Below are 27273 nucleotides of genomic sequence, written 5' to 3'. Positions count from 1 at the left end.
CTCTCCTGTCTGCTGCTGAACAGCTGGCATACCACACAGAAATGCAATATGTCAGCACACTTCCAATGGAGCAACGGTAAAAAGACACCAGAAGTTTCTCCAGTAGGTGGTTTTGTTTCAGGATTCTGAGGAAATGAAGCCTCTGCTGTGCTTTATTGACTGTCGCAGTAGTGTTCGTGGTCCATGTAAGATCTGAGGAGATGTATGTACCCAGAAATTTGTGATCTGAAACTCTTTCCACACAGTCCCCATTGATGTACAGTGGTGTAGGGTCTGCACTGTTTCTATGGAAGTTTATTATTAGTTCTTTTGTTTTTGAGGATTTGAGGATGAGGCTGTTATCCGCGCACCAAGTTGTTAGTCTTTGGACTTAGTCCCTGTAGGCAGACTCATCATCATCAGAGATAAGACCGACCACGGTTATGTCATCCGCAAACTTAATGATTCTGTTGGTGTGGTGAGTAGGAGAGCAGTTGTGGGTATAGAGGGTGTAGAGTAGAGGGCTCAGCACGCATCCTTGCGGGGTTTCAGTGCTGAGTGTGATGGTGGAGGAGAGATTGGGGCCTATCTTGACTCTCTGGGGGTGGTTGCTAAGAAAGTCTTTGATCCAGAGACATGTTGTTCCAGAGAGGCCTAAGTCTGCAAGTTTTATTATGAGTGTGTCCGGGTTTACCGTATTAAAAGCTGAGCTAAAGTCTATGAAGAGCATCCTCACATAGCTCCCTTGGTGTTCAAGGTGTGTCAGAGCAGAGTGAAGAGCCGTGGTGATAGCATCCTCTGTGGACCGGTTCGCTCTGTATGCAAACTGGTGTGGATCGAAGGTAGGTGGAAGACTGGCTTTGATGTGCCGTAAGACCAGCCTCTCGAAGCACTTGGTGATAACTGGAGTGAGTGCGACTGGACGATAGTCATTAGGACACGTTGTAGCAGTCTTTTTCGGCAGTGGTATGATGGTGGTGGACTTCAGGCAGGATGGAACGATAGATTTAGACAGGGACAGATTAAAGAGCTTCGTAAACACCTCAGAGAGCTGGTCGGCACAGACCTTCAGCACTTTACCACTCACGCCATAAGGTCTGGATGCTTTCCTTGGGTTAACTGTTCTGAGCATCTGTCTCACGTCATGCTCTTGTAGGGTGAGTATGTGGTTGCTGGTGGCTAATGGGGGTGTATTCACTAATGGAGGAGGATTAACTGACCTTGTCATTTCCACCTTGAAGTGAGCAAAGAAACAGTTCAATTCTTCAGCCAAGGTAGCATCGCCATTAACAGTCGTGTGTTTGTTTTATTTGTAGTTTGTGATTTGTTGTTGACCCTGCCAGGCCAGCCGTGGGTTGTTCTTGGTGAAGTGGTCCTCAATTCTCCCTTTTTAGGCTGCTTTAGCCTCTCTGATGCCTCTCTTCAGGTTAGCTCTGGAAATACTGTACAGTGCTTTGTCACCAGACCTGAAGGCATTGTTGCGGTCTTTGAGGAAATTTTTGACCTTCTTCATCATCCAGGGCTTTTGGTTGGGGTAGATCTTAATGTTTTTGTCTACTGTGACATTGTCAACACAGTTTTGTATGTAGCAGAGTACAGTTGATGTGTACTCTTCCAGGTCTTCTGATTCAAAAATGTCCCAGTTTGTCCTATCAAAGCAGTCCTGCAGCTGCATGGATGCTCCTTCAGGCCATGTTTTTACGGTGGGTTGAATTTTCCTCCTTAAAGGTGTGTACACTGGAATTAGTAGTATGGATAGGTGATCTGACCGGCCAAGATGTGGTAGAGGTATTGATTTAAGTCCGTTTTTAGTGTTTGAGTAAACCTTGTGTAATGTCCTTGCACCTCTGGTAGCACAATTAATGTGTTGGTGAAATTTTGGAAGAACAGCCTTTAAATTTGCGTGGTTAAAATCTCCCGCAATGATATGGGATGCATCTGGGTAAGTGCTCTGATGGGCGTTTTTATTGTATTGTACAGGTAGCCTAAGGCTGCGCTAGCGTTAGCATCTGGTGGAATGTAAACAGCAGTGACTATAACAGCGGTAAATTCGCGCAGAAGATAGATCGGTCTGCATTTAACTGTCAGATACTCCAAATCAGCAGAGCAATGACAGCCTATGATCTTTGTATTTGCACACCAGCTGTTGTGCACATAAATGCATAACCCCCCCCTCTCTTACCAGAGTAATTGTTCCTGTCCCAGCGAAATGCTGTGCGGCCCGCTAGCTCAATGGCTACGTCTGGGATGAGCGGGTGAAGCCAAGTTTCTGTTATAATCAGAATGTTGCAGTCCTCGATAAATTTGTTCATGGATATTCGCAGTTTAAGTTCGTCCATTTTATTGCCCATGGATCTAGCATTGCTGAGAAGAATGCTGGGTAGCGATGGCTTGTGTGGTTGTTTCCTTAGCTTAGCAAGTAGGCCGGACCGGCATCCTCGCTTTTGTTTCCTGTGCCGTCGCCGCCTTCATCGATTGCCGGGCCCGAAACAATCCAAGGAGAACCCGGTGTTCTGGATATCTCCTCCGGTATGTAACAGCTTGTAACAGCTTGTTTTGATTGCTGTCCGATAATCAGAAGGTCTTGACGGTTGTACGATGGATTTGCCCGACTGAATTTTACATTTAAAAACAAACATATAAACAAAAACACACATAACAAAAGGGGAGCCGCTGCATCTGTGCGCGCCGCCATCTTGTCTGTATTCTCCTAGATTTTCCTGCCACGGTGAGCGTTGCCAGGCCTCTTCGAGTCAAGAATCGCTCTGCTGAAGCCTCCGCTCTCTGAAATTCCACTAAAACGATTTATCTTTTGCTTTGCATAATTAATCGTTTTTAGGTGCTGAGTGTGGTCAGGTGCCTTCCTTTTGACTATTGTGTTCATACAAGTGAGACCTCCACTCTTAGGAGTTTCCCCCCTTTCAGAGCAAGATTGGTCGGAGTGTTGTTAGGCCTCCTCTCGGTAAAGAGAGTCTTTCTGCCGAAGCCTCCACTCTTAAGCGCTGCTGATTAGGTCTCCTCTCGCCTAGTGGCGTTATGATGAAGATCTTGCTCTCACAGCCTTTCCTATGGCCTAGACTGAGAGCTATTAGACGTATTTCTCACAATGAGAATCGTTTAGCTGTAGCTTTCGCTCTGTAGAGCTCCACTCAGGAAGTTTATGTAGGCTGTTTAGCTTCACTAACTGCCTTTAGTGTTGAAGCTTTAGATATGAGTGTCGTAGAGACTCCTCTCATTTTAGAAAGTCTTTCTGCTGAAGCCTCCACTCTTAAGTGGTGCTGTGAGGTCCCCTCTCGCCTGTGGCGTTTTGCTGAGGACCTTTGCTTTAACACGTTTTCCTTACAGTCTATACTGAGAGCAGTTAGACCTTTTCTCATTGAGAAATCATCTAACTGCAGCCTTCGCTCTTGGGAGCTCCACTTAAGTAGTTCATGTTGGCTCTGTGAGCTTTACCAACTGCTATAGTGTTGAGCGTGGCTAAATATCCACTCCTGAGAGCTCTTTCCCTAAAGATTGAGCGTTGTCAGGCCGGCTCTGTGAGCCTCATGAATTACCTCCAGTGTCGAGTGTAGCTGGGTCTTGGGACCTCCACTCTCAGAGTTTTCCCGCAAGCACAAAGTGTTGCCAGGCTTCCTCTCGTTTAGAGAGTCTTTCTGAAGCCTCCGCTCTTCAGAACCCTGCTTAGTATGAAGACTTAGTGGTAAGCTTCATTACTTTCTGTAGCGGTGAGTGTAGTTAGGTCTCCTCTCGCTTAGAGAATCAGACCTCCACTCTTAGGAGTTCCATGCTTAGGTAGCCGAGCTAGCCGTGACGGACGTAGCTCTGAGCTGACTTAGTAGGTCGAGCTCAGGCTCTGGCCCTAGCGGTTCTCGCTGGAAGTAGGGGTGATGTTCCTTCTTGACTCCTCAATCAGTCAGTTGATCACTTATCCCTCAGCATGGCGGCGTGGATAGAGACGTTCCCATAGTGTCCACCAGGATGCAGCGTAGAGTTCCCTCCGGAAGAGAATGTCTAGGTTATGTATGTAACCTTGGTTCCCTGAGGACAGGGAACGAGACGCTGTGTCTCGTAGCCATGCCTCGGGCCCCACTTACGTCTTCGTCAGACAAAAAGATGGTTGATGTATTCACAAGCGCCCCTTTTATACTGGTAGGCACCTTGTTAATGACGTCATAGGCTGGCGTGGGCCAATGTTCATTGTTCATTGTCGTTGTTCTACAAGAGCTTCAGAACAGGTAACGCTGAAGGCAGTTCCCATAGTGTCCACCAGGACGCAGCGTCTCGTTCCCTGTCCTCAGGGAACCAGGGTTACATACATAACCTAGACGTTTTCCAGTTATGAGAATCAAATAATACCCAAACTTCCTTAATGACTTCTTTGAACAGTTTGTTTTAAAGAACTATTTCATGTTCATTTAAAAACATGTTCCCTTTCCTTGTGGATTTGATTATTAGAATACTTTATTTTCACTTCATCAGTAAAATCCTCAGCTTTGAGGATCATATTTTTCTTGGTTCTTGCCTCATTTAAGTAGAACAGATTCAGTGCATTGACAGACTGTGGCCAGATCATTGAGTCAGTGAGTTTAACTGGATCAGTTTGATTCATGAATGATTTGCTGCCATATTAGATTTGTAGCAGTTTTTTTTTCTTTAATTAGCTCATATATAAAGAGTTAGATAAAGCTTTGTAAACAACCACAAATAGTTATCAGTTAAAGGTGCCATAGAATGCATTGAAACAATATTTTAAATTGTTCTCTGATATCTACATAGAAGGTATATGGCATAGGAAAGGGCAAAAAAAAAAAATTGCAGAAATGGTTTTAACAGGTCCATTTACAACCCAAGGATTTGTCCCTAGAATTAAATGCTCTGTTATTGCCTTATTTGGAAGGTTCCTGCATAATAATGAGGAGCTCTGCTCTGATTGGCTGTCTTACAGAGCAGCTTGCTCACACAGCTGTAAGGAAACACATGGAGGAAATATATATTTAATTACGACCGCTACATTTATTTAACTCTAGGCGCTTTTAATATGCTGTTTGTTGAATCTGCCATTTGGAATCCGCGGCATTTTTTTCTCTCACTACTGTGAACGCATGTGCTCTGTGTAACATTAAAATGCAGCGAACTAGAATTACATCAGAAGGACTTACTACACAAGTTTTGATGCTTTAGTGATGCTCAGGATCTGTAAATCATCCTTAAGGCCGCTTCATTTATTTAACTCTATTCCCCTTTTAATATGCAATACACTCACAAACAGAAACACACAGAAATAAAATGGTTAAACTATTATGTTCATTAAGCATGATTACACACACAGACAGATGCACACATATTTTGTTGTAAATAAGAGATTTGTATAATAAATAAGTGACAAAATTCTTAAGACTTGTGTTTTTAAGACTTTACATATCATTGTCATGTTTCACTGTAATCAGAATCATGTGAAATTGTCAAATATGATATGTCTGTATAAGTGAAGTGGTAAACTTTGGCTGAATGTGATTTGAAATGTTATAACAGTGATTTAGTATCATTTACATATGAATTCAAAAACATAAAAAAAAGCATAAAAAAGCCCTGTTCTAGTAAAATGTGTAAGCCCACTAGTGGTATTATACTGCCATCTAGTGGCTATAGTTGTAATTCCATGTAGTTTAATATAGAGATGCATTGTTTTTAAGCTTAATAACTATTACATTGCCTTTTTTTGCCCAATTTCCATAAATACATGCTTGTTTTGAATCATATCATATATAATTTTACTTAGGTTTGTGAATTTTTGTTTTCTTTTAGTATTTATAGACTTTTAGCTACATTAGATGAAAACCATTTTATAAAATGGCCCTGTTATAGCTGTCCAAATGCAAATGTTCAAATTTTTTTTTTGATAATTACTGACCAGGGCCGTGCAGAGACCTTTAAAGGGGCAGGTGCTCAAAGTATAAAAAGGGCATCTGAAACAAGGCATTAAGGAGCCCCTCGGGTCCATCACCTCATTGTAGGCATCCAGTTACTTATGTAACAAGTAACAATGCCATTAATAAGACAAAATATGCATTATTTGAAGTTTTAATTGTGTTTCAGGACTCAAACAACAAAAACAGTAATAGTTTATTCACTATAAAAGGGGCTCCATAAACAGGGCTGTGCTCAAAACATCAGTACAGCAATACTGTACTGTATATTGTGACACATTCCTTGCTGATATGTGACCATGGACCACAAAACCAGTCATAAGTGTATTTATTTTATTTTATTTTTTCAAAATTTAGTAAATAAGCTTTTCAATGATGTATGGTTTGTTATAGGACAATGTTTGTCTGTGATACAACTATTTGAAAACCTGGAAGCTGAGGGTGCAAAACAATCTAAATATTGAGAAAATCGCCTTAAAAGTTGTCCAAATGAAGTTCTCAGCAATACATATTACTAGTTTATGGTATATTTATGGTAGGAAATTAAAAAAATATATATCTTCATAGAACATGATCTTTACTTAATATCCTAATGATTTTTGGCATAAAAGAAAAATATATAATTTTGACGCATATAATGTATTTTTGGCTATTGCTACAAATATTCCTGTGCTACTTAAGACTGGTTTTGTGGACCAGGGTCACATATATGTATTATTACACTATTTTATTTCACTATTTAAAATAGTAATAAAATATATTAAATATCAATTTAAGGCAATATGTGACCCTTTTTAAGAGACGCAGAAGTAAAATGAACAGTATGAGTAGGATTTGACAATGTACGGTAGAATATAAAGGCATAAAATGGCATGATTTATAATTCAGATACAGCTTCACACAAAACAAAACAAAATCTTATACAATGGAATTTCAGCCTTTATACCATTAAAAGGGATAAATCGAGTTTATCATTTATTATATTTATTTAAAACATAAATATTACTGTCTTATTTGTTTAGATTTTTAGAAGGCACATTAACTAATTTCACATTTACAACTCTGTGTTTGCTGCATAACAACGTAGGTCGATAATTGCAATAATTTGACCATAAAGAGCTGAAAAAATGTGGAAAAGAAAAAGTCATTCTCTGTCACAAGGGGGCGCTTTAGGAGCGCTGAAATATTAAGGTTTCCCTAGTAACAGGCTGTATACAAATCAGCATTATTTTGTATTTGTATGCCCCCCCCGGCACGTGCCTGTTACTGACCAAGAGAGTCTGGAGAATTGTACTGCACTGAATTGCAATATTGCCAAAATCTCATTATATCGCATTAAAAGGGTCCATGTAATCGCACTCAATGATGAACTCACTATTTGCATACAGCTTATTAATGCATTAACAATTCAGCAGTGACTATAACGACTGTTTCACATCATGCTCCACTGATGCTTACGATGTGAAACAGGTGTTAGTCATTCAAACCTGCATTCATGCTGCTGCTGATCCAAAAAGAGCAACACAAACAGTCTGTTTGACCAAATATTTCATTATTTCATGATCATTATTTCTGTTACAGACATTTACGTAACAAGTACTGGGATAAAAGTTTATAGTTTGGGTATAGACACTTATTGTCTACAACAGCAATCAAAAACTAAAGTATCTTAACTCGTATGTATTGTTACACTTACCCTCTTCTGCCAGGAGGTGGCCATAACTGCACGTTTAAAAAAATATTTATCATTAAATCATTCATTCAGGAGATTCTAATAGTAAAAAAACTTTAATTTAAACACTGACTAATTTTTTTTAAACTTAGTTTGCTTTAGTCTTTTAAAAATATATATTCAATGAATATTTTGTCAAATCTACTAGTAAATGAAGTTATTTTGTTTAGAATTTGTCTACTTTAAAATTGTGAGACAATTTTGATCTCCAATTTAATAATAAAAAAAAATCAGTTTATCCAGAATCATGCAGCTTTAGGTTACATGTTTATTACTGCATATAATTCATTAAAATAAAAGTTTAATTTCATAAAGTACAAGCTGATATCAAAATGATACCTTTTGCATTTTGTGTTTTTCAGTTGAAAAAAAAAACAATTAATTTAGGATTTCTATAAAAAAAAGTTTTGTCTCTGACTGTTCTCGTGATCCCGGTCTCTTGTCTCATCCCGTGGGATAAGTGTCTCGTCAGACCCCTATAAACTACATAACCTACCTGATAAATTGACATTAATATGGCTGTTTGTTTTGTTTTCGTCACAGACTGTGTGGGTGTCATCTCACTGCTCAGTCCTGTGAGAGTTTGTCTTCAGCTCTACAGTCCTCAAACTGCCCCCTGAGAGAGCTGGACCTGAATAACAATGACTTGCAGGATTCTGGAGTAAAGCTTATTTCTGAAGGACTGGAGAGTCCAAACTTGCTGGAGATACTGAGGTTTGAGTTTGAAATACTTGATTATTTATTTATTTTTTTGGGGGAAAAAAAATCACACTGTTGCTCTTGTTCAGATGTTCTCTGTGTAATCTCACTGCTCAGTCCTGTGAGAGTTTGTCATCAGTTTTGAAATCCTCAAACTATGTCCTGAGAGAGCTGGACCTGAGTAACAATGACCTGCAGGATTCTGGAGTGATGCTTCTTTCTGAAGCACTGAAGAGTCCAGAATGTCAGCTGAAGATACTGAGGTAACTGGTTTTCCATAAAATAATTAACAAAATGCTACCACAATAAATGGCCATTGATTTTTGTCAACAATCTGCTCTCAATGCAACGCCAGAACAAGAGACAACAACAGTCCCAGATAGCATCCGGATGTGGGCCACCTTTGGCAAAAAATGTGGCCCAGGTATATTAAAATGTTTCTGGGCCCCATATATCATAAAACAGATGAGGGCTACTTCTGGCTTGGATGTAGCACTGGATAATTGAAATATACATTTGAAACTGTAAATAATTGCTAAAAAAATTTTAATAGAATTTGGCTACTTTTATTAAGATGCAACACAGTTAACTGATGCAGGCTGATATGAATGTGAGTCTTAAAAAGGCTACATAACCAGAAATATAATTTTGAAACATACTTTTAGTGGCTTTTTTTATTATGTGTGCAGTGTAGCAAAAAATAAAATAAACAAATAAACAAAAACAGAAGTGCAGTATAATAATAGCTCTTACAGCTAGAGCCACTGCCCCTCTGTCCTCATCAGCTGAGGTGCCCCTCTCACCAACCCCCATCACCCAGCTCACAGCGTTTCTGTACCGCTCGGTTAACGATCCACTGATTTGAACAAAAAGACTGTTCCCAATCAAATCTAATATAATACAAAATTTGCTGTTGTTGGCCCACTTTGTAAACAAAAACAACGGAAAAAAACAGAAAGAGTGAAGGAAGGCTGCTAAAGGCAGTTCAACATTGCAAATATGAATTCAAGGTTCCAGCAGGCCAGCAGGTAAATCATCATATAACATATTTGACAGTGTTTCACACTTTAATTTGCAATTAATTTTCCATTATAAGCACTTGTCTTGATACCAGTAATCTATAACACATATTTATACAGATCTGGCCTTTTAAAATGCGCGCGGGAAGTAAAGTGGTCTCGCGTGACGCCGGTGTATTCCAAAGGAACACGGAAAATACAATGACATAGGAAAGACATGATCAGTAGGGGGCAGTCATGTAACGCACTGGACTGGAGCAGGCTGAAAACATTGCTGCAAACTAAAAGGTACTGTAACCTGGAGGGGACACCTTCGGTTCACTTATGTTTGTCGTGGCCACACAAATGAATTCGTAGGAACGTCATATTACTTTTTGTCATTGCCACGAGATATTAATTCCTGGGAATGTCAAATTATGTCGTGGCCACAAGATTATTTTGTCGAGGTAACGACATCCTTATGTTTAATGCATAAACAAACCTGCGTAACCATAACCCAGGATTATCAGAGATAGGTTAATTAATATTTTTTATTTTGAGTTAAGAAATGTTTTTATTAATTGTTATAGAAATTAATGCAATATTAAGTTATATATTAACAATAGGCAATGCTGTATATGCGAATGTCTGTGCGCGATGTAGACAGCATTCAAAGGTTTATCAAGAATTTATTACATATAAGTACTTCAAATTAAATAGCCCTGCAAGAAACATTTTATGCATCCTTAAGTCTTATCCATTAATTGATCCTTTTTTTCTGTAATAAATGTATTATTCGTTTATATTCAGTATGTCCCCCTTAATTTCGATCTCTTAACATTCCGAATCTAAATGATAAATGCTGACATGCCATGAAAGCTTTGATTATACTATATGGCATATATTCATTTTTAGTCTAATTATAACCTATATAGTGTTTCATTGTCGAGTGAATCATTCACGTTCCATTTGTAAATCGTATGGTCACACACGGGCATTAATACAATCATAAAGTCAAAACTTTATTGGCATAATTGTAGTTCACAATATTTGCTAAATATATGCCAAATAGCATATATAAAGTTATTTAGGTTAAGCGATTCACAATAAAGAAAAAAGTAGATAGCTCTAAATCACTTATTATTTATTCTTATTATAGGTTATTATTATTTCAATACCTGGTTAGGGCTATTTATTTTTAACGCCTGACAATTATGCCAATTTCGTTTTGACTTTTTATTTGTATGTATCCCCGTGTGTGACGATACATGATGTTTTCATTTACAAATGAAACTACGTGAATGATTAATTTCTCAGTAAAACAGTTTAATATTTATATAGTCTAGTCTGTTAATTAGACTTAACAAAATAAAATATGTTCAATTCAAATTTTATATGTTCAGTTCTTTAATTAAGAGAAGGAATGTAGGCCTATTTTACTGTGTGACGATAAATTATTTCCAAATGAAACTACGTGAATGATTCACTCTTCAGTTATTTGTCTATTAGTTAGACTAAATAAAATACAATATATGTTAAATTTAACCTTTAAACTGCATTCCAGTAAAAACCCCAGTCATAGCACCTTTACAGTATCATTTACATTCAGAATGTTATGTAACGAGATCAAAATGAAGGAAAAAATAACGAATACAAACGAATAATACAAATATAATGGGAAAAAAAGAAGGTCAGTCAATGGACAAGATTGTGGGATGCATGAAATGTTTCTTGCAGGGCTATTTAATTTGAAGTAGGCCAACATGTAATACATGTAAACACTTGTGAAAGCTCTCTACATTGCGCACAGACAGCATTAGCATATACAGCATCGCCTGTATAATTATTTAATATTGTATTAATTTCTATAACAATTAATATAGGCAAACAATTTCTTAACTCAAAACGAAATATCTCAAATAATTCTGGGTTACTAATGTCACGCAGGTTGGTTTATTCATTAAACTCGTGGCCACGAGAAATGCATGTTGAGCAAAAATACATTTCACGAAAATAATATAAAGATTACAAAACAAAGAAAACAAATGGAATGAGGGATATGCTTTAAAGTTCACGTAAAAGCCAAATATTAAGCGGCATCCTTCATGTTTTCTTTAATCAGCAAATACTTAACATTTTTGAATTATATTCACCTTCTGTTTTTATGACAATAAATTTTGAATTTTGAATTCTTTTTTTTTTTTTTTTAGAAAAACGTCCGAACACCGGTCTCAAAAGTAGAAGCGAAAGTCTTGTTTCCAACAGCGCGGAATTTTTTTTTATTCAACGTAATTGATGGATGTCTAAAACAAAAATAAGGAGAATCCTAAAACATATATATTTCTTATAATAATAACATCTGAACTTCATACACAACAATACGGCAACGACTTTACAACAGGACACATTGTTTTATTTTAATTTTATTTTTTAGTTTGTACACCAATGGATTTCTGATGTCGGGATATTTCAGACTGCATCTCCACAGCTTAATCACTTTAGTATTAAACATACGGGTCAGGAGGCGGGTCGGGTACAATATTTTTATTTTTTTTATTCTGCGGTCCGAGTTGCGGGTGGGTTATTTGAAAACGGTCGGGTTCGGGTTGTTTATCCACTGACCCGCGTGTCAGGTTGGACACTAATGTTTTGAAAAAAGTGGAGCTTGTGAGGAAAGCTTTCCCCTTCTCCCTGGCATGCATTTGAATGCTGAATTCGAAATGCAACTGAATGCAGTCGGAATCCGCCCCCAGCACCCCCAAGTCTCCAAATGTTGATTACAACAAGGCAACAGACAGCATTCAACACCCCACCCCACCCCCACTCTGCCATTCATAAACATTTCGCTCTTTATACTGCATGCCGCTTAACTCTGATGCCTCATTAACGGCTACTTTTCAGAAAACTGAAAAAAAAAAAAAAAATACACTTCCCTTTGGTTTCCCAGAACAGACTTAAGCCTAGTTCCAGGCTAAAATGATGTAAATCGGAGCTGTTTAAAGATGAAAAAAAAAAAAAAAAACTTTTACTGATCGTTGGTCGGAGATTCAACCCGCAGTTCGTGACTGGAAGCTGTTAAGAGACAGACTTAATGAACTTCTCCGAAATAGAAGAACTACTTTTCCACTTAAAAAAAAAAGAAAAAGAAAAAAAGGTGGAAAAAAATTCCATAACTCACTGGAGCACTTTTGATACTTAACAATTGTTGTATTCGTTGTCATTCATATAGGCTAAGCTTTATTGTTTTGAAAAGTGAGCCTTCTGTTTATTTGTCTAAATTATTTTCTATATTACGATATAATACTAGGCTATAGTATTTATGGACATTAGGCCAAATCTACATGGGTTTCTTCCCTTTCACTTCAATTGGTTTTTAAGAAAAAAGAAAAAAAAAACTGCATGGGCAGTGCGTCATAATAATGTACGGCATCAAAATGTAAGAACAAATCTAAAGACAATAATAATAATAATAATAATAATAATAATAACAATAATAATAATAAAATTAATTATTAACACTCCTAAAAGTACAGTATAGTGCTCAGATACACTTACGGTAGGTGACCTAACCCTAGTTGATACTTTATTTCAACTTTTCAATTATTTCATTAATTAACTAATAAACAAATGCCTTTCCGATATGATATAAGTGAAAAGGGAGACGATTTCGAAAATGATTTCACCAAAAGGCGGATGCGAACTCGGGTCTCCCGCGTCAAAAACAATATGTTACTCGTATTATCACTTACGCCACTGAAAATGTTGCAGTATAGCCGTCTTTTGTAATATTTGTAAATATGGAGTATATGCATTGTGTAAAAACATTAAATAAAAGGCACCAGACTACAGAAAATGGCATATACTAAAGTATTTATTTTTCTGGGGGAGGACCCACCCACATTTATTTTGCTTCCGACGCCCATGCTTGATGATGAAGTATAGTCTACAGGATATAACAATAAAGTGCTTTTCCAGTCCCGATTCCACAAGGTTTTATTCCGCATCCACCCGCTCCCGCTATATTAACTATATTATTCGCCCGCTGCCCGCTTAGAATAAATTTCTAAGCACCAAAATCGCAAAAACAAATCAAAATAATAATAGTAATAATACTAATAAATAAATAAATAAATTTTTAACTCTATAAAAACTGTAGTTTATATTTATCCTCTCCATTTCTATTCCTCTCTACTTAAATTAATTGTCAGTGTATCTTAAATTGTGTATCTTAGAAAAAGAAAAAGAGGAACTACCTCTTAAACATGCATATCTTAATTTGATGTTGCTTTAAAACGCTGAAATATATAATGTATTTTATTCTGAAGGTGAAAGTGGTCCAGTTATTTAACTGCCTGCGGCGCCGTCAGGATCACGTTTTTTTCCCCTTTTAATTAAGTGGATACAGCTTACAATACTCGTTCAAGAGTAAGGGATTGCTCAAAACTATGCTATTTTACATATTTCTGTTATTTGTGTACAATCACAACGAAAAAACAGATGTTTATCCTATTTGTAAAAAAAAAAAAAAATGTAAACAAGATACTGGTTCAAGGGCGCGTCACAGAAATTGCCTACAATTCTGCATATAGGCTTGCTACTTATTCATTTTATTTAATTTCGTTTTGTTAAATTATTATTCATTAAGAAATTTATATTTCGCATATCGGCATTTTTATTTATTTTACATACAGCTTTTTTGGCTTTTCTCTGTGCATAAGATCTGCGCGTGATGTTCTGATGTTTATGCTGCTTTTTGCTTGTGTACAATTAACCCCTCAAAACGAATTTAACTGTTATTAATGTGTCACAGCCACGTTTCAATTTAAATGTAATTTAACACAATCTTGTCATTAATAATAACTAAACGCGTCGGTTGTCATTTGGAAAAAAAAAAACAGAAATTAACATTTCTATTTTCAATGCAGTCTAATAAAAGTTCAACAGGAAAAAAATAAAAGAAAATAATAATAAAACTGCTCCTGCTTATGAATAAATTTTTGCTTGATGATGAAGTATCTAAATAGTCTATAGGATATAACAAAGTACTTTTCCAGTCCCGCTTCCACAAGGTTTTATTCCGCATCCACCAGCTCCACGCTATATTAACTATATTATTCGCCCGCGGCCCGCTTAGAATAAATTTCTAAGCACCAAAATCGCAAAAATACTGTAGTTTATATTTATCCTTCCCATTTCTATCTGTCTCTACTCAAATTAATTGTCAGTGTATCTAAAATTGTGTATCTTAGAAAAAGAAAAAGATGAACTACCTCTTAAACATGCATATCTTAATTTGATGTTGCTTTAAAACGCTGAAATATATAGCCAAATGTATTTTATTCTGAAGGTGAAAGTTGTCGAGTAATTTAACTGCCCGCGGCGCCGTCAGGATCACTTGATTTTTTTCCCCTTAATAAAGTGGATACAGCTTACAATACTCGTTCAAGAGTACGGCATTGCTTAAAACTATGATATTTTACATATTTCTGTTATTTGTGTACAATCACAATAAAAAAAAAAAACGTGTAGGCTATTTGTAAAAAAAAAAAAAATGGAAACAAGATGCTGGTTTAAGGGCGCATCACAGAAATTGCCTAAAATTCTGCATATAGGCTTGCTACTTATTAATTTGTTAAATTATTATTCATTCAGAAAAGAAAAACATATATTTCTTATGTGGGCCTATTTTATTTATTATTATATATAGGTTTATTGGGGTTTTCTCTGTGCATAAGCTCTGCACGTGAGGTTCTGATGTTTATGCTGCTTCTTGCTTGTGTATAATTAATCCCTGAAAACGAATTTAGCAGTTTACGTCAGTTGTCGGTTGGAGAAATAAAATAACCGAAATTAACATTTCTGTTTCCGATGCAGTCTAATAAATGTTCGTCAGGAAAACAAAGAAAGAAAACAAAATAACAATATAACTGCACCTGCTTATGAATAGGCTATCTTTTTGCTATTGGTTTGAACCATAATTTCAGGAAAGAGGAATCATTGAACTATTGTACTGGTATTTGTGACCAACGCCCCCTAGAGCTGGCCATGGTGTTTGGCTACAGAATGTTGTTCCTTGCGCCACCTGGCGGATATTATATGAAGTGCAACAACGTTGTAAAAAAATCTAAAAAAGCCGCTGCGGCAGGACGCGTGCCCACGCGTGCCGAATTGCAGGCTGCCGCGTGAAAATAGACGCATTTTTAATGGCCAGATCTGTAATACCCAAGTCAAGTTTTGGTTAAGATGCACCATCTGGGTGTAAAATGACCATCTGACTAAATCTTATTCAAACCAATGAGAAAGAAATCATTTAAAAATTAATTAAAACATTTTATTTTACAAACAGTCATATTTTGCAACTCCGCTAGTTTAACATATCCCACAGACGCTTGATTGAATTGAGATCTGGGGAACTACTGTGGATATCACGTCTGAGGAAGCATGCTCAAGAGTCATACATATTAAATATTTATGATTCTGGATCTTGCAGGCTTTGACGTGATGAGGAGCAGTAAATTAATCATAATGACACCACACAATTGAGGATTCTTTTGGAAAAAGAAAAAAGTAATTTGTGACAAGTCTTGAGTCAGGCTGTTCCCCCAATTGATTGCTTAGGGGTGCAAATCAGGCTCAAAATCAGGCTTAAAATCTTCAAGTGTGGATTTCAGTGTTGTGTTTACAAGCGCGACTATGTATATACTGTTCAATGGTTTGGGGCAATATTTGTTTGTTCCTGATCTTTTTTTGTGACCAGCTGCTTTTATTGAATAATCAGTTAAACATAAAAAGAATCAAACAAACACTAATGTGATGTGTACTGTTGCTATATGTGTTTGTAGGTTGTCTGGCTGTATGGTGACAGAGAAAGGCTGTTGGAATGTGTTTTCAGCTCTGTGTTCAAACCCCTCCCACCTGAGAGAGCTGGATCTGAGCTACAATCATCCAGGAGATTCAGGAGTGAAGCTGCTTTCTGAGAAACTGAAGGATCCAAACTGCTCACTGGATAAACTCAAGTATGTCAACCTGGAGGAGTTTTGGGGTTGTATTGTTTAATGGTGCCATAGAATGCATTAAAACAATATTTTAAATTGTTCTCTGATATCTACATAGAAGGTATATGGCATAGGAAAGTCAAGTCACCTCTATTTATATAACGCTTTTAACAATACAGATTGTGTCAAAGCAACTTCACAATATTTAAACAGGAAAATAGGGTGTGAGTTACGCATTATTTTTTGGGGCCCTGAAGAAGTTTTGACATGCCTTGACATTTGTGCTTTTTTCAGTATCTTAAAAAGATATTAATGGCCTAAATACATTGTAATCAGCACAAATTGGACTACAAAAATATGTAAGCAGCATGAATGTACATTATTGAATTTTTGAGAAAACAACGTTTATGCGGGCTTAGTGAAAAACAACATTTTTGAAGTCACTGAAATAAGGTCATGAAACACATACAGAAAATTTGTTCACAAGACTTTTGAGAACTGGATGTGGTAGGCTAGAGTTTTTTCTACCAAATGATGAGAAAAAAACATTGGGAGAAACCAGGCTCAGTCGGGGGACCAGTTCTCATCTGGCCAGACCAAACAACAGTTTGTACCAATGTTCGATTGTAGAGAACTCATCAGGATCCCGTGGTGTAGCACAGATGGCCGTCAAGGTTAACAAAGTTTTTATTGATGATCCGAGCTCATCCGGCTATTGAAGTCATCTCCAGGTGGTGATCCATGATCTAAGCTGGGTACGGACTGGATCCAGGGGACTGGAGTGACCATCTGATCTGGATACAGGCTGGGTCTGGTGGCTACGGTGACCTCGGAATAAGAATGAAACAGACTAATATTAGCGTAGATGCCATTCTTTTTACGATGCAACGAGTGCATCAGGTGTTATGGGAGGTGTTTTCGGTTCCGGTTGACCTAATTAATGCAGCCTAACAATCCTTTAACGGATTTGCATTATAGGAATGTGTTAATGTTTTTATGTGTAAGCCAGGTTAAAGAGATGTGTCTTTAATCTAGATTTAAACTGACAGATTGTGTCTGCCTCCCGAACAGTGTTAGGTAGATTGTTCCAGAGTTTAGGCGCTAGATAAGAAAATGATCTGCCGCCCGCAGTTGATTTTGATATTCTAGGTATTATCAAATTGCCAGAATTTTGAGAACGCAGCGGACGTGAGGGACTATAATACGATAGGAGCTCGCTCAAGTACTGAGGAGCTAAACCATTGAGGGCTTTATAAGTAATTAGCAAGATTTTAAAATCTATACAATGTTTTATAGGAAGCCAATGCAGTGTTGACAGAACCGGGCTAATATGGTCATACTTTCTGGTTCTAGTAAGAACTCTAGCTGCTGCATTTTGGACCAGCTGGAGTTTGTTTATTTTTTTAGTTAGAAGACACCCATAGGTAAGATATTAGGGTGGTTGTCAAACTGATTTTTTTGTGTGTGAATTGTACAAGAAATTTTAGGCCAATTTTGTGGTTTTCTTGCGCAACACGACATGCCAACAATAAATGTTGAATATCTCCACAACCACAAGGCCCATATTCATAAAAATGGTATCAAATGAAAGCTAACACTCATGGGATGTCTGCTGAAGTGTGAACATGAACATTTATTGTACAGTGTAAGAGACAACTTACTAGAACATGAAATAAAACAATCTCTGCTTAAAGATAACCAGTTTTCAAATAGAATATCAGCTTGGAAACATAACATAATATCCCAAAACCTCTATCAATCAGTACCCCTATCTATGGGAATGAGTCAAGCCAAGTTTAAAGTTTGTAGTTGGAGACAGTGCAAGGCTGCACAAGTTATATTTTAATGTCAAGGTGGCAGAGGTGGGTAGTAACGAATTACATTTACTTCGTTACATGTACTTGAGTAGATTTTTGGGGTAACTAGTACTTTTAGAGTATATTTCAAGATAGGTACTTTTACTCTTACTCAAGTACATTTATAGTGAAAAAACTTTACTTTTACTTCGCTACATTTGATGCAGTTCCTCCGTTACTGTCCTCGGAAACGTGTCGTTGGAATCTTCATTTCATGTCTGATGAAACTGCGTTAATGCTGCTTTGTATTCAGCTGTTACTATGGAAACCGTAATATTTCAGCGCTCCTAAAGCGCCCCCTCGTGACCGAGAATTAATTTTTCATTTCACATACATTTTTTGAGATGTTTATGGTCAAATGATTGCAATTATCGACCCATGTTTTTATGCAGCAAACACAGAGTTGTAAATGTAAAAAGTTAAGGTGCCTTCTAAAAATCTAAACAAGTACAGTAATATTTTAAATAAATATAATAAATTATATACTCAATTTATCCCTTTTAATGTTATAAAGGATGAAATGCCATAGTGTAACATATTTTGTTTTTGTGTGAAACTGTATCTGAATTTTAAATCATGCCATTTTATGGCTTAATATTCCACTTCACATTGTCCAATCCCATTACCGTTTATTTTACTTGTGCAGATCTTAGAAAGGGAATCGCTTTAAATTAATATAAAAAAATGTACAGATACACTAAATGAAATAAATATAATGAAATAAAATTACTTCCTTGATATTTGTTTACATTTGTGTATTAATTTTTTTTTAATTAAACTCCTATCTGATTTTCACACCTTACTTCAGCCTATGTTTTCAAGGAGAGGTGTGTGGAAGCTTTCCAAACAGTTTGAAATTCAGGGTTTTCACTTCATATCAATCAGATCAGAAGTAACTAGTAACTAGCTACTTGAGTACTTTTTCCATTGGATACTTTTTTACTCTTACTCAAGTAACTATTAAGATTGTTACTTTTACTCTTACTTGAGTAAATATTTCCATAAGTACTTGTACTTTTACTTGAGTACAGATTTTGGGTACTCTACCCACCTCTGCAAGGTGGAAATGTAGCCAACAGAAGGCACCCAGGGACCATGTCCATGTGCTCAGTCTGAGTCCTGGTCAGGGACACAAAAGAAGAGTTTACTGTTTTGATAATGAATAGCTTCCTAATAAAAAAACATGCATGCATCCAAAGGCATAATAAAAATATAATCTACAAAACAGAAAAAAAATATCATGCCAAATAATCTAAAACAATATAGTTGCATATAATGTGGCAAAACTCAATAATAATGATGTGAGTACCTGAGTATTCTTGCACCAAGCTGCACAGGCACACCCACATGCCCCACTGCAAAATATTCCACCTTTTCGACGTTGACACTGCCTGGTACTGCACTGATTTCCACTTTCCTTGCATCCACATATTTTCAGCTCCAAGCACCTGGCCAGTACAGGTTCTTTGGTCAAAAGCTGGGGGACAAGCATTCCATCCATGTGCCAACCAAAATTGGTTGGTGAGGGCAACTGTGGATGGGTCACCAGTGACTGTTTCCAAATCTTTGTTTGATAGTGGACCCTCATGAGGTGCAGAGACAAGGCATCCTGAGTTGGTGGCAAAGTATCCACATTGGCTTTCACTTTCCGAAACAGGGCACAGCGAACATCATGGATTGAAGTGCTGGTTGTTTTTGGATCATACAGTTTGCAGACAAACTGTTCTGCTGAGGACACAACAGCTGGACTTGGTACTTCATCCTCGCCAAAGTTGTGGAGAAGATGAGGGCACTGCTGGAACACTTTCCACGCCGTCCTTTTTCCTATTCCAGTGAACTGACTGGTAGTGTCACATCCAGTAATGGCATGAAAAGCCAACAGACCATCCAGAATATCATTTTAATGTCGTGCACTTTAATGTAGCTTGGTTTCTTGGCAGTCCCTGCTTTCATCCAAATTTCTGGGTTCAGCAGGTGTGCAAACACAAGAAGCAACAACAGTACATCTGCGTCACTGAATGATGAACCTCTCATACCCTTTGGTTGTGGCATCAACAGCATGTAGCAATATCCGGGTATCTGCTTCTTCATGTGCAGCCCGTAGGTGGGAAACATCAATCCCAGCTGCCATTGCCACTTTTTCAGCATCATCAAATCCCCCACTTATTACAATTTCAAGACCATACTGAATGACATGCCTTTCAAGTTCAATAGAAAGGAATTGTGTCAGGCTGGCCTTGTTTTCGTCCATTTCAATGAAGCTATTCCAGTTAGCTGGCATCTTTACATCATTACTTACAATGGTGCAAATGTTTCGCTGTGTGGTGCTGCGTTTTTCTCTTGTTCCACCCTTTATGGAGTTCTGTAGGTACTGAACACTAGACTAGATCCACTCTAGTAATGTTCCCATATAGATTGCCAGTCACTTCCTGTATGAAAATATCAGCATAATCCACAAAGGTTGATGCATTTTGAGGTTTTCCTATTGCTCTTACTAAAGTCATCCCATCAATGATAGTGCATGTTCTCACAATAGATAGACTTAGCCCGGTCTCTTTTGCTCAAGCTTGTAGTATGGTGGCTAAGTCAGCTTTGCTAGTAGGTCTGAGCACTGACTCTGTTGTGGCAAGTGAAAGGGGGACTGCGCACAGTTCCTCTTGGAGAAGCCCATCTATGTTAACCTCTCTGCCACTGTCCATTGATTTTCCGACTGCGACAGAAAATATCCCTGTCAGGCTTCACACACTTAGATTTGAGTTTTCCAAGTTTGGTGTCTGTTCTGTAAAGATTTGAGAATGTTTTGAGTTTTCTCTTAGTGAGGCTGTTATGGAAGTTTGTGTTCATTGTGCTCATTCTTTTTCACCAGCTCAGTTACCGTTTGTTTCCCAGACTCTGCAGCATGTGTTAGGTCATTCAGTATATCTTATGAAGCAACATCACCGGTTGTCAAAGACACCAACTCATACATACTGTCCAACTGGAAGACATGGTATCTCTGGAATTGGTCTACAAGTTGAATGACATCATCATTATCCATTCTGAGTCTTGATGGAAGGCAGTCTTTGTGGTTGTCTTCATTATCTTCTCCATCTTGTGTCAGTACAAAAAGCACAGTGTCCTGTGCTAAAGTGTCCTGTGCTAAAGATGCACGTTCATTGTAGGTGATGGACCAACGGTTTCTAGCTGTCTCATTTCTAGTGATGTCAAAGATGTCTCCAGCAACCTTTCCGGTTTTGTTGATATGCTCAAGGCAAAGATCAAATGGCAGCTTGTTGAAGCTGTGTTTGGCCTCTTTGGCTTCAAAATCACCATCAAGGAAGCCCTGGTAGACATGTGGTGCTGTCTGTGCCAGATGTTCCATGTCTGCTATGAATACAGCACCCCATCTTGTGTAGTGGGCATCATGCTTTTGAAAGTTTTGTTCAGACTGTTGAAACCTGCTATGATCATCTTTTCTGGATACTGCCTCATGCCAAATCACAGCTGTGCTGACACAACTGTCCCCCTTGTGGTGTGATACCCTTGTGGTATTTATTGATTATTATGTTTTAATTGTCATTCTTGCACATAAATTGGATTATATTGCACATTTGCCCAACATTACATTAGGTAAGAGAATGGAAGCACTTTGGGAAACAAAATCCACTTTTACCACTTTTAAGAATATAGTGTTAAAATGGACAAAACATCATTTTCTAAGCTGACAACCTGGCTAGTACACATGTTGAGGGGTTAAATATTAATATTGGATAATTTGTATGCTTGTACCAAAAAGTGTCCGACAAAGTTTTAATATCAGTTTTGGCCCCCTGACTAGAATTAATGTTTCAGCATTTGACATTGATAGCATAGGTCGTAATTTCGATATATTTTTAAGATGGAAAAATGCGGTTTTGCAAATGCTAGAAATGTGGCTTTCAAAGGAGAGATTGCTATGGAATAGGACGCCTAGGTTCCTATCTGATGATGACGAATTTACAGAGCAGCCATCTAGTATTAGACTGTGTTTTAGGTTATTACTTGTGGAGGTTTTAGGTCCAATAATTAATACCTCTGTTTTTTTCAGAATTTAACAGTAAGAAGTTATTCGCCATCCAGTTTTTAATGTCAGCTATGCATTCTGTTAGTTGTGATAAAGTTCATTATTTACTGTAATGTACTGATAAACATTAGACTTTCATATATTTTAGATTCATTACACACAACTGAAGTATTTCAAGCCTTTTATTGTTTTAATATTGATGATTTTGGGCATACAGCTCATGAAAACCTCAAAAATCTAAAAAAAAATAAGCATATTTCATCCGACCAATAAAAAAGAAAAGTGTTTTTAATACAAAAAAAAGTCAACCTTTAAATAATTATGTTCAGTTATGCACTCAATACTTGGTCAGGAATCCTTTTGCAGAAATGACTGCTTCAATGCGGCGTGGCAGGGAGGCATACAGCCTGTGGCACTGCTGAGGTGTTATGGAGGCCCAGGATGCTTCGATAGCAGCCTTAAGCATCCAGAGTGTTGGGTCTTGTGTCTCTCAACTTTCTCTTCACAATATCCCACAGATTCTCTATGGGGTTCAGGTCAGGAGAGTTGGCAGGCCAATTGAGCACAGTAATACCATGGTCAGTAAACCATTTACCAGTGGTTTTGGCACTGTGAACAGGTGCCAGGTCTTGCTGAAAAATGAAATCTTCATCTCCATAAAGCTTTTCTGCAGATGGAAGCATGAAGTGCTCCAAAATCTCCTGATAGCTAGCTGCATTGACCCTGCCCTTGATAAAACACAGTGGACCAACACCAGCAGCTGACATGGCACCCCAGACCATCACTGACTGTGGGTACTTGACACTGGACTTCATGCATTTTGGCATTTCCCTCTCCCCAGTCTTTCTCCAGACTCTGGCACCTTGATTTCCGAATGACATGCAAAATTTGAGCAACAGTCCAGTGCTGCTTCTCTGTAGCCCAGGTCAGGCGCTTCTGCCGCTGTTTCTGGTTCAAAAGTGGCTTGACCTGGGGAATGCGGCACCTGTAGCCCATTTCCTGCACATGCCTGTACACGGTGGCTCTGGATGTTTCTACTCCAGACTCAGTCCACTGCTTCCGCAGGTCCCCCAAGGTCTGGAATTGGTCCTTCTCCACAATCTTCCTCAGGGTCTGGTCACCTCTTCTTGTTGTGCAGCGTTTTCTGCCACACTTTTTCCTTCCCACAGACTTCCCACTGAGGTGCCTTGATACAGCACTCTGGGAACAGCCTATTCGTTCAGAAATTTCTTTCTGTGTCTTACCCTCTTGCTTGAGGGTGTCAATGATGGCCTTCTGGTCGGCAGTCTTACCCATGATTGTGGTTTTGAGTAATGAACCAGGCTGGGAGAACCTTGTTTAGAGAACCTTTTCATGATATGCTAATTTTTTGAGATAGGAATTTTGGGTTTTCCTTAGCTGTATGCCTAGAATCATCAATATTAAAACAATAAAAGGCTTGAACTACTTCAGTTGTGTGTAATGAATCTAAAATATATGAAAGTCTAATGTTTATCAGTACATTACAGAAAATAATGAACTTCATCACAATATGCTAATTTTTGGAAAAGGACCCGTATATATATATATATATATATATATATATTGTTTGTAGCGTATTTTGAATATATTTAACTATCACACAAATAACTTGAGATTCACTTGTGAGTGCAGTTAAACTTTTTATTAGGAACAAAAGTAATAAACAACACAGAAGTTACACCCTTACTTGCGGTCCTAAAAGAATGTTTTTCTTAGAATTTATTTTATAAAGTCTATGCATACTTGATGAAGAAAAAGAAAGGCAATAAATTATATTCTAATACCATCAACCACAGATAATATTACAATAGACATAACAAAAGTACAATTTATTTTAAACCCATACAGGAAGATTTACTTACTGTGTTAGCCCAGTGTTTCTAAACAAAATATAACTAACATCTGTAAAATACTACATGTGCACTTACTCAGTATAATTGTCCAGCGAACGCAAAACTGAACGACTCTCCACAAGAACGACTTTCTTGCGCAAGACGCTGGTGATGCAGCCACAGTCCTAAAATAAAATTGAAAGTTATTACCAATGAGCTATTACCAGCTGATAGGAAAGGATAAGAAAGGATAAGAAAGGACGCGTGTATATGTCTGTCAATGGGTCACTTCTCGGTCACATTTACAGCTTTTTTTTTTTTTTTACATATTTACACCTCAGACAATCGTGAATACCAATGACCTGGCAAAAAAATTTCAAAAAATTGACATTACAAAATGTAAAATAAAAAATTTATATTTTCGTGATATCGTAGTATACTAATACATTTGTTTATACATAGCATGGTTAATAATATGCACTTTGTTCAAAACTAAAAGTGGCCTGTAAAGAGAGATTTCTTATTTCAACCAGTTTTACTCTGAATAGCTGATTTTAGTTTTACAATAGGCTGTTAATACAGATCTAACTTTAAAAATGTTGCTTTTTATATATATATACAGTAGCCGAGCAACATTTTAAATCATGAAGGTAAGACCAAAAGACTTACTCGTCAGGAATATCTTCCACTGGGTCCAGACGTTCTTCAAAATGCAAACGTTCAGAACCATCTGAAGTGCTTCGTCACTCGTTCAAACGCGCAGAAAAAGTAAGTAAACTCTGTGATGAAGCTTCCACGATTTATGCCAGCTTTTCGGAGACGGGTACATGATTATCTGGCTTGCCTCAGATAATTTACATATGAACAGCGCGCTCAATGCGAGGCGGGATCACATTAGACGAAATGAGGTGATACAGGAGAAACCATACATCTTCTAACTTTCATACAGATTACTTAAAAAGAGAATATTTGTTTTTTATTTTAATTGGTTTATGTAAAAGTAAACATTTCAAGCTTTCTATACGTAAATGTATTATGTCTGTGAGGCACGTAATCATTGAGATTTAGGTTATTTCATTTATGTGTCTGTGAAAAGATATGACAGAGACAGTGACGGCAGAGTGTGTACCCTGTCTGTTTTCTTATTTTTTATAAAAGCACACAGTTTTATTGTTATTATGAGTGTATACAAATAAAAATAGACCCTCTACAGTTTCGAATGATGTATTGGTTGTATTTGTACGATCAAAACTGACGTAAGAATTTTACATTCTGTTCGGCGTTATTTCAAAAATGTGCCTCAAAACGCTCCAGATTCAAATAGTTCAAATAGTATACGATATCACTGGAAAGTGTCCCCAACTAAGCAAGCCAGAGGCGACAGCGGCAAGGAACCAAAACTTCACAGGTGACAGAAATGGAGAAAAAAACCTTGGGAGAAACCAGGCTCAGTCGGGGGACCAGTTCTCCTCTGGCCAGACGAAACCAGCAGTTTGTACCAATGTCAGATTGTAGAGTTCCCGTGCTGTAGCGCTGATGGCCATCTTGGTGGTGAGGTCTTCATTGATGATCCGTCTCTAGAGCTCATCTGGTTGACATTCAGGGCTAAGAAGTCATCTCCAGGTGGTGATCCATAATTTGAGCTGGGTTCGGACTGTGTCCGGGGGACTGCAGTGACCATCTGATCTGGATACAGGCTGGGTCTGGTGGCTAAGGTGACCTCGGATTAAGAATGAAATGGACTAATATTAGCGTAGATACCATTCTTCTTAAGATGCAATGAGTACATCAGGTTTTATGGGAAGTGTTTTCGGTTCTGGGTGACCTAATTAATCCAGCTTAACAATCGTTTAACGGATTTGAATTATAGAAATGTGTTAAATGTTTTATGTGTAGGCCAGGTTAAAGAGATGTGTCTTTAATCTAGATTTAAACTGACAGATTGTGTCTGCCTCCCCCACAGTGTTAGGTAGATTGTTCCAAAGTTTAGCCACATGTCCAGCCAAGCTAAACAAGCGCTCACTTTCGACACTTGTACACGGAGCAGAGAGATAGGCTTGGGCAAGTTGAGCAAGTGCAGGGAAATGATCTTTGTTGATCCTCCAGTAGGTCAAAGCATTTTCGCCTCTGCTGCTGGGCAATTCGGAGAGGTAGCTCTGAACTTGCACAGATGAGGGGCTGGCCAGCAGCTGCTCCATCTCAGCATTCTCCTTCAGTATTTCATCATGTATTGAAAGTAGTAGAAAACATGATTTTTTTGGCTGGAGGTACTTCTGTGGCAGGACCAGGTACTGGAGAAGCTTCTCCAACAGGTTCATCGGGGGTCTGGTCTGGTCTGGTCTTCTCCAGAATAGCCAAAAGTGCTTGTTTCACCTGGTCTTTACCATCTGCTGAAAAGTAGCGATTCCTGTACCTTTTTGCATAAACAGACAAATAGACAAGAAGGATTGGTCACATGAAACTCATATATAAAGTTATATTATATGTTATCAAAATGTTAACACTGATTATTATTATTGGCAACTGATTATTAATAATCATCATCATGAAACTTTATGTAAGAAGCTGTAAGCTGTCTATTTAACCTACCTGGGATCAATAATAGTGGCCAAAGTATATAGTGGCTCATTTTCAATGTTGCTGAACCTTCTCTGAACCGCCTCCAGAAGTGTAGTTTTTGCAGTGCCCACTCCACGAACTGCAACTGTCTTTTTCTCCAAAAGCCGTTTAAGAACGGTGATGGCTGGAATGACGTCTGCGGCTGTTGCTGTCGAGGAGCTAATTTCCTATGTAAGTTCCTCGAAAGGCTCAAGCATTCTCAGGACGTTCTCAACAAGTCCCCACTGATGCGCGCTGAGTGTAGCCGGCAACTTGTGCTCCGCTGCGTATGCCCCCAAAGCTCTGTTCCACCAGCGACTGCAGCATATAGTAGGTGCTGTTCCATCGGGTTGGAACATCTTGCTGCAGTCTTTTACTAGGCTGACCCATCTGTGCCTGAATGTCATAAAGACGCGAATAAGCGAGGGTTGAGTGTTTAAAATGTCCGACGATCTTTCTGGCAATTGCAAGCAAATCGGTGATGCTTCGCTGCGACAGCACACCCTCGTTCACGACCAACTGTAATGTATGTGCCATGCATGGCAAACTTGCCAGGTTGGCCTCATCAAGTGCTTTGCTTATATTTTGTGCATT

General features: G+C 38.0%; 1 protein-coding gene across 1 annotated transcript in view; it reads left to right on the top strand.

The window, feature by feature from the left end:
* The window catches only part of LOC141326040 (NACHT, LRR and PYD domains-containing protein 3-like), an 83482-nt gene that overhangs the window by 20804 nt on the left and 35405 nt on the right, over positions 1–27273 (top strand). The window contains exons 4-5 of the mRNA XM_073834745.1: positions 8427–8600; positions 16178–16351. Coding sequence (XP_073690846.1) covers positions 8427–8600; positions 16178–16351 — 348 coding nt within the window. The remainder of the gene's footprint in view (positions 1–8426; positions 8601–16177; positions 16352–27273) is intronic.

The sequence above is a fragment of the Garra rufa genome, chromosome 2, assembly GCF_049309525.1.
Source record: "Garra rufa chromosome 2, GarRuf1.0, whole genome shotgun sequence".
NCBI classification, from domain to species: Eukaryota; Metazoa; Chordata; class Actinopteri; order Cypriniformes; family Cyprinidae; genus Garra; species Garra rufa.
The sequence above is the reverse complement of the archived record's forward strand: the minus strand, read 5'-3'. Positions and strand labels throughout refer to the sequence as shown.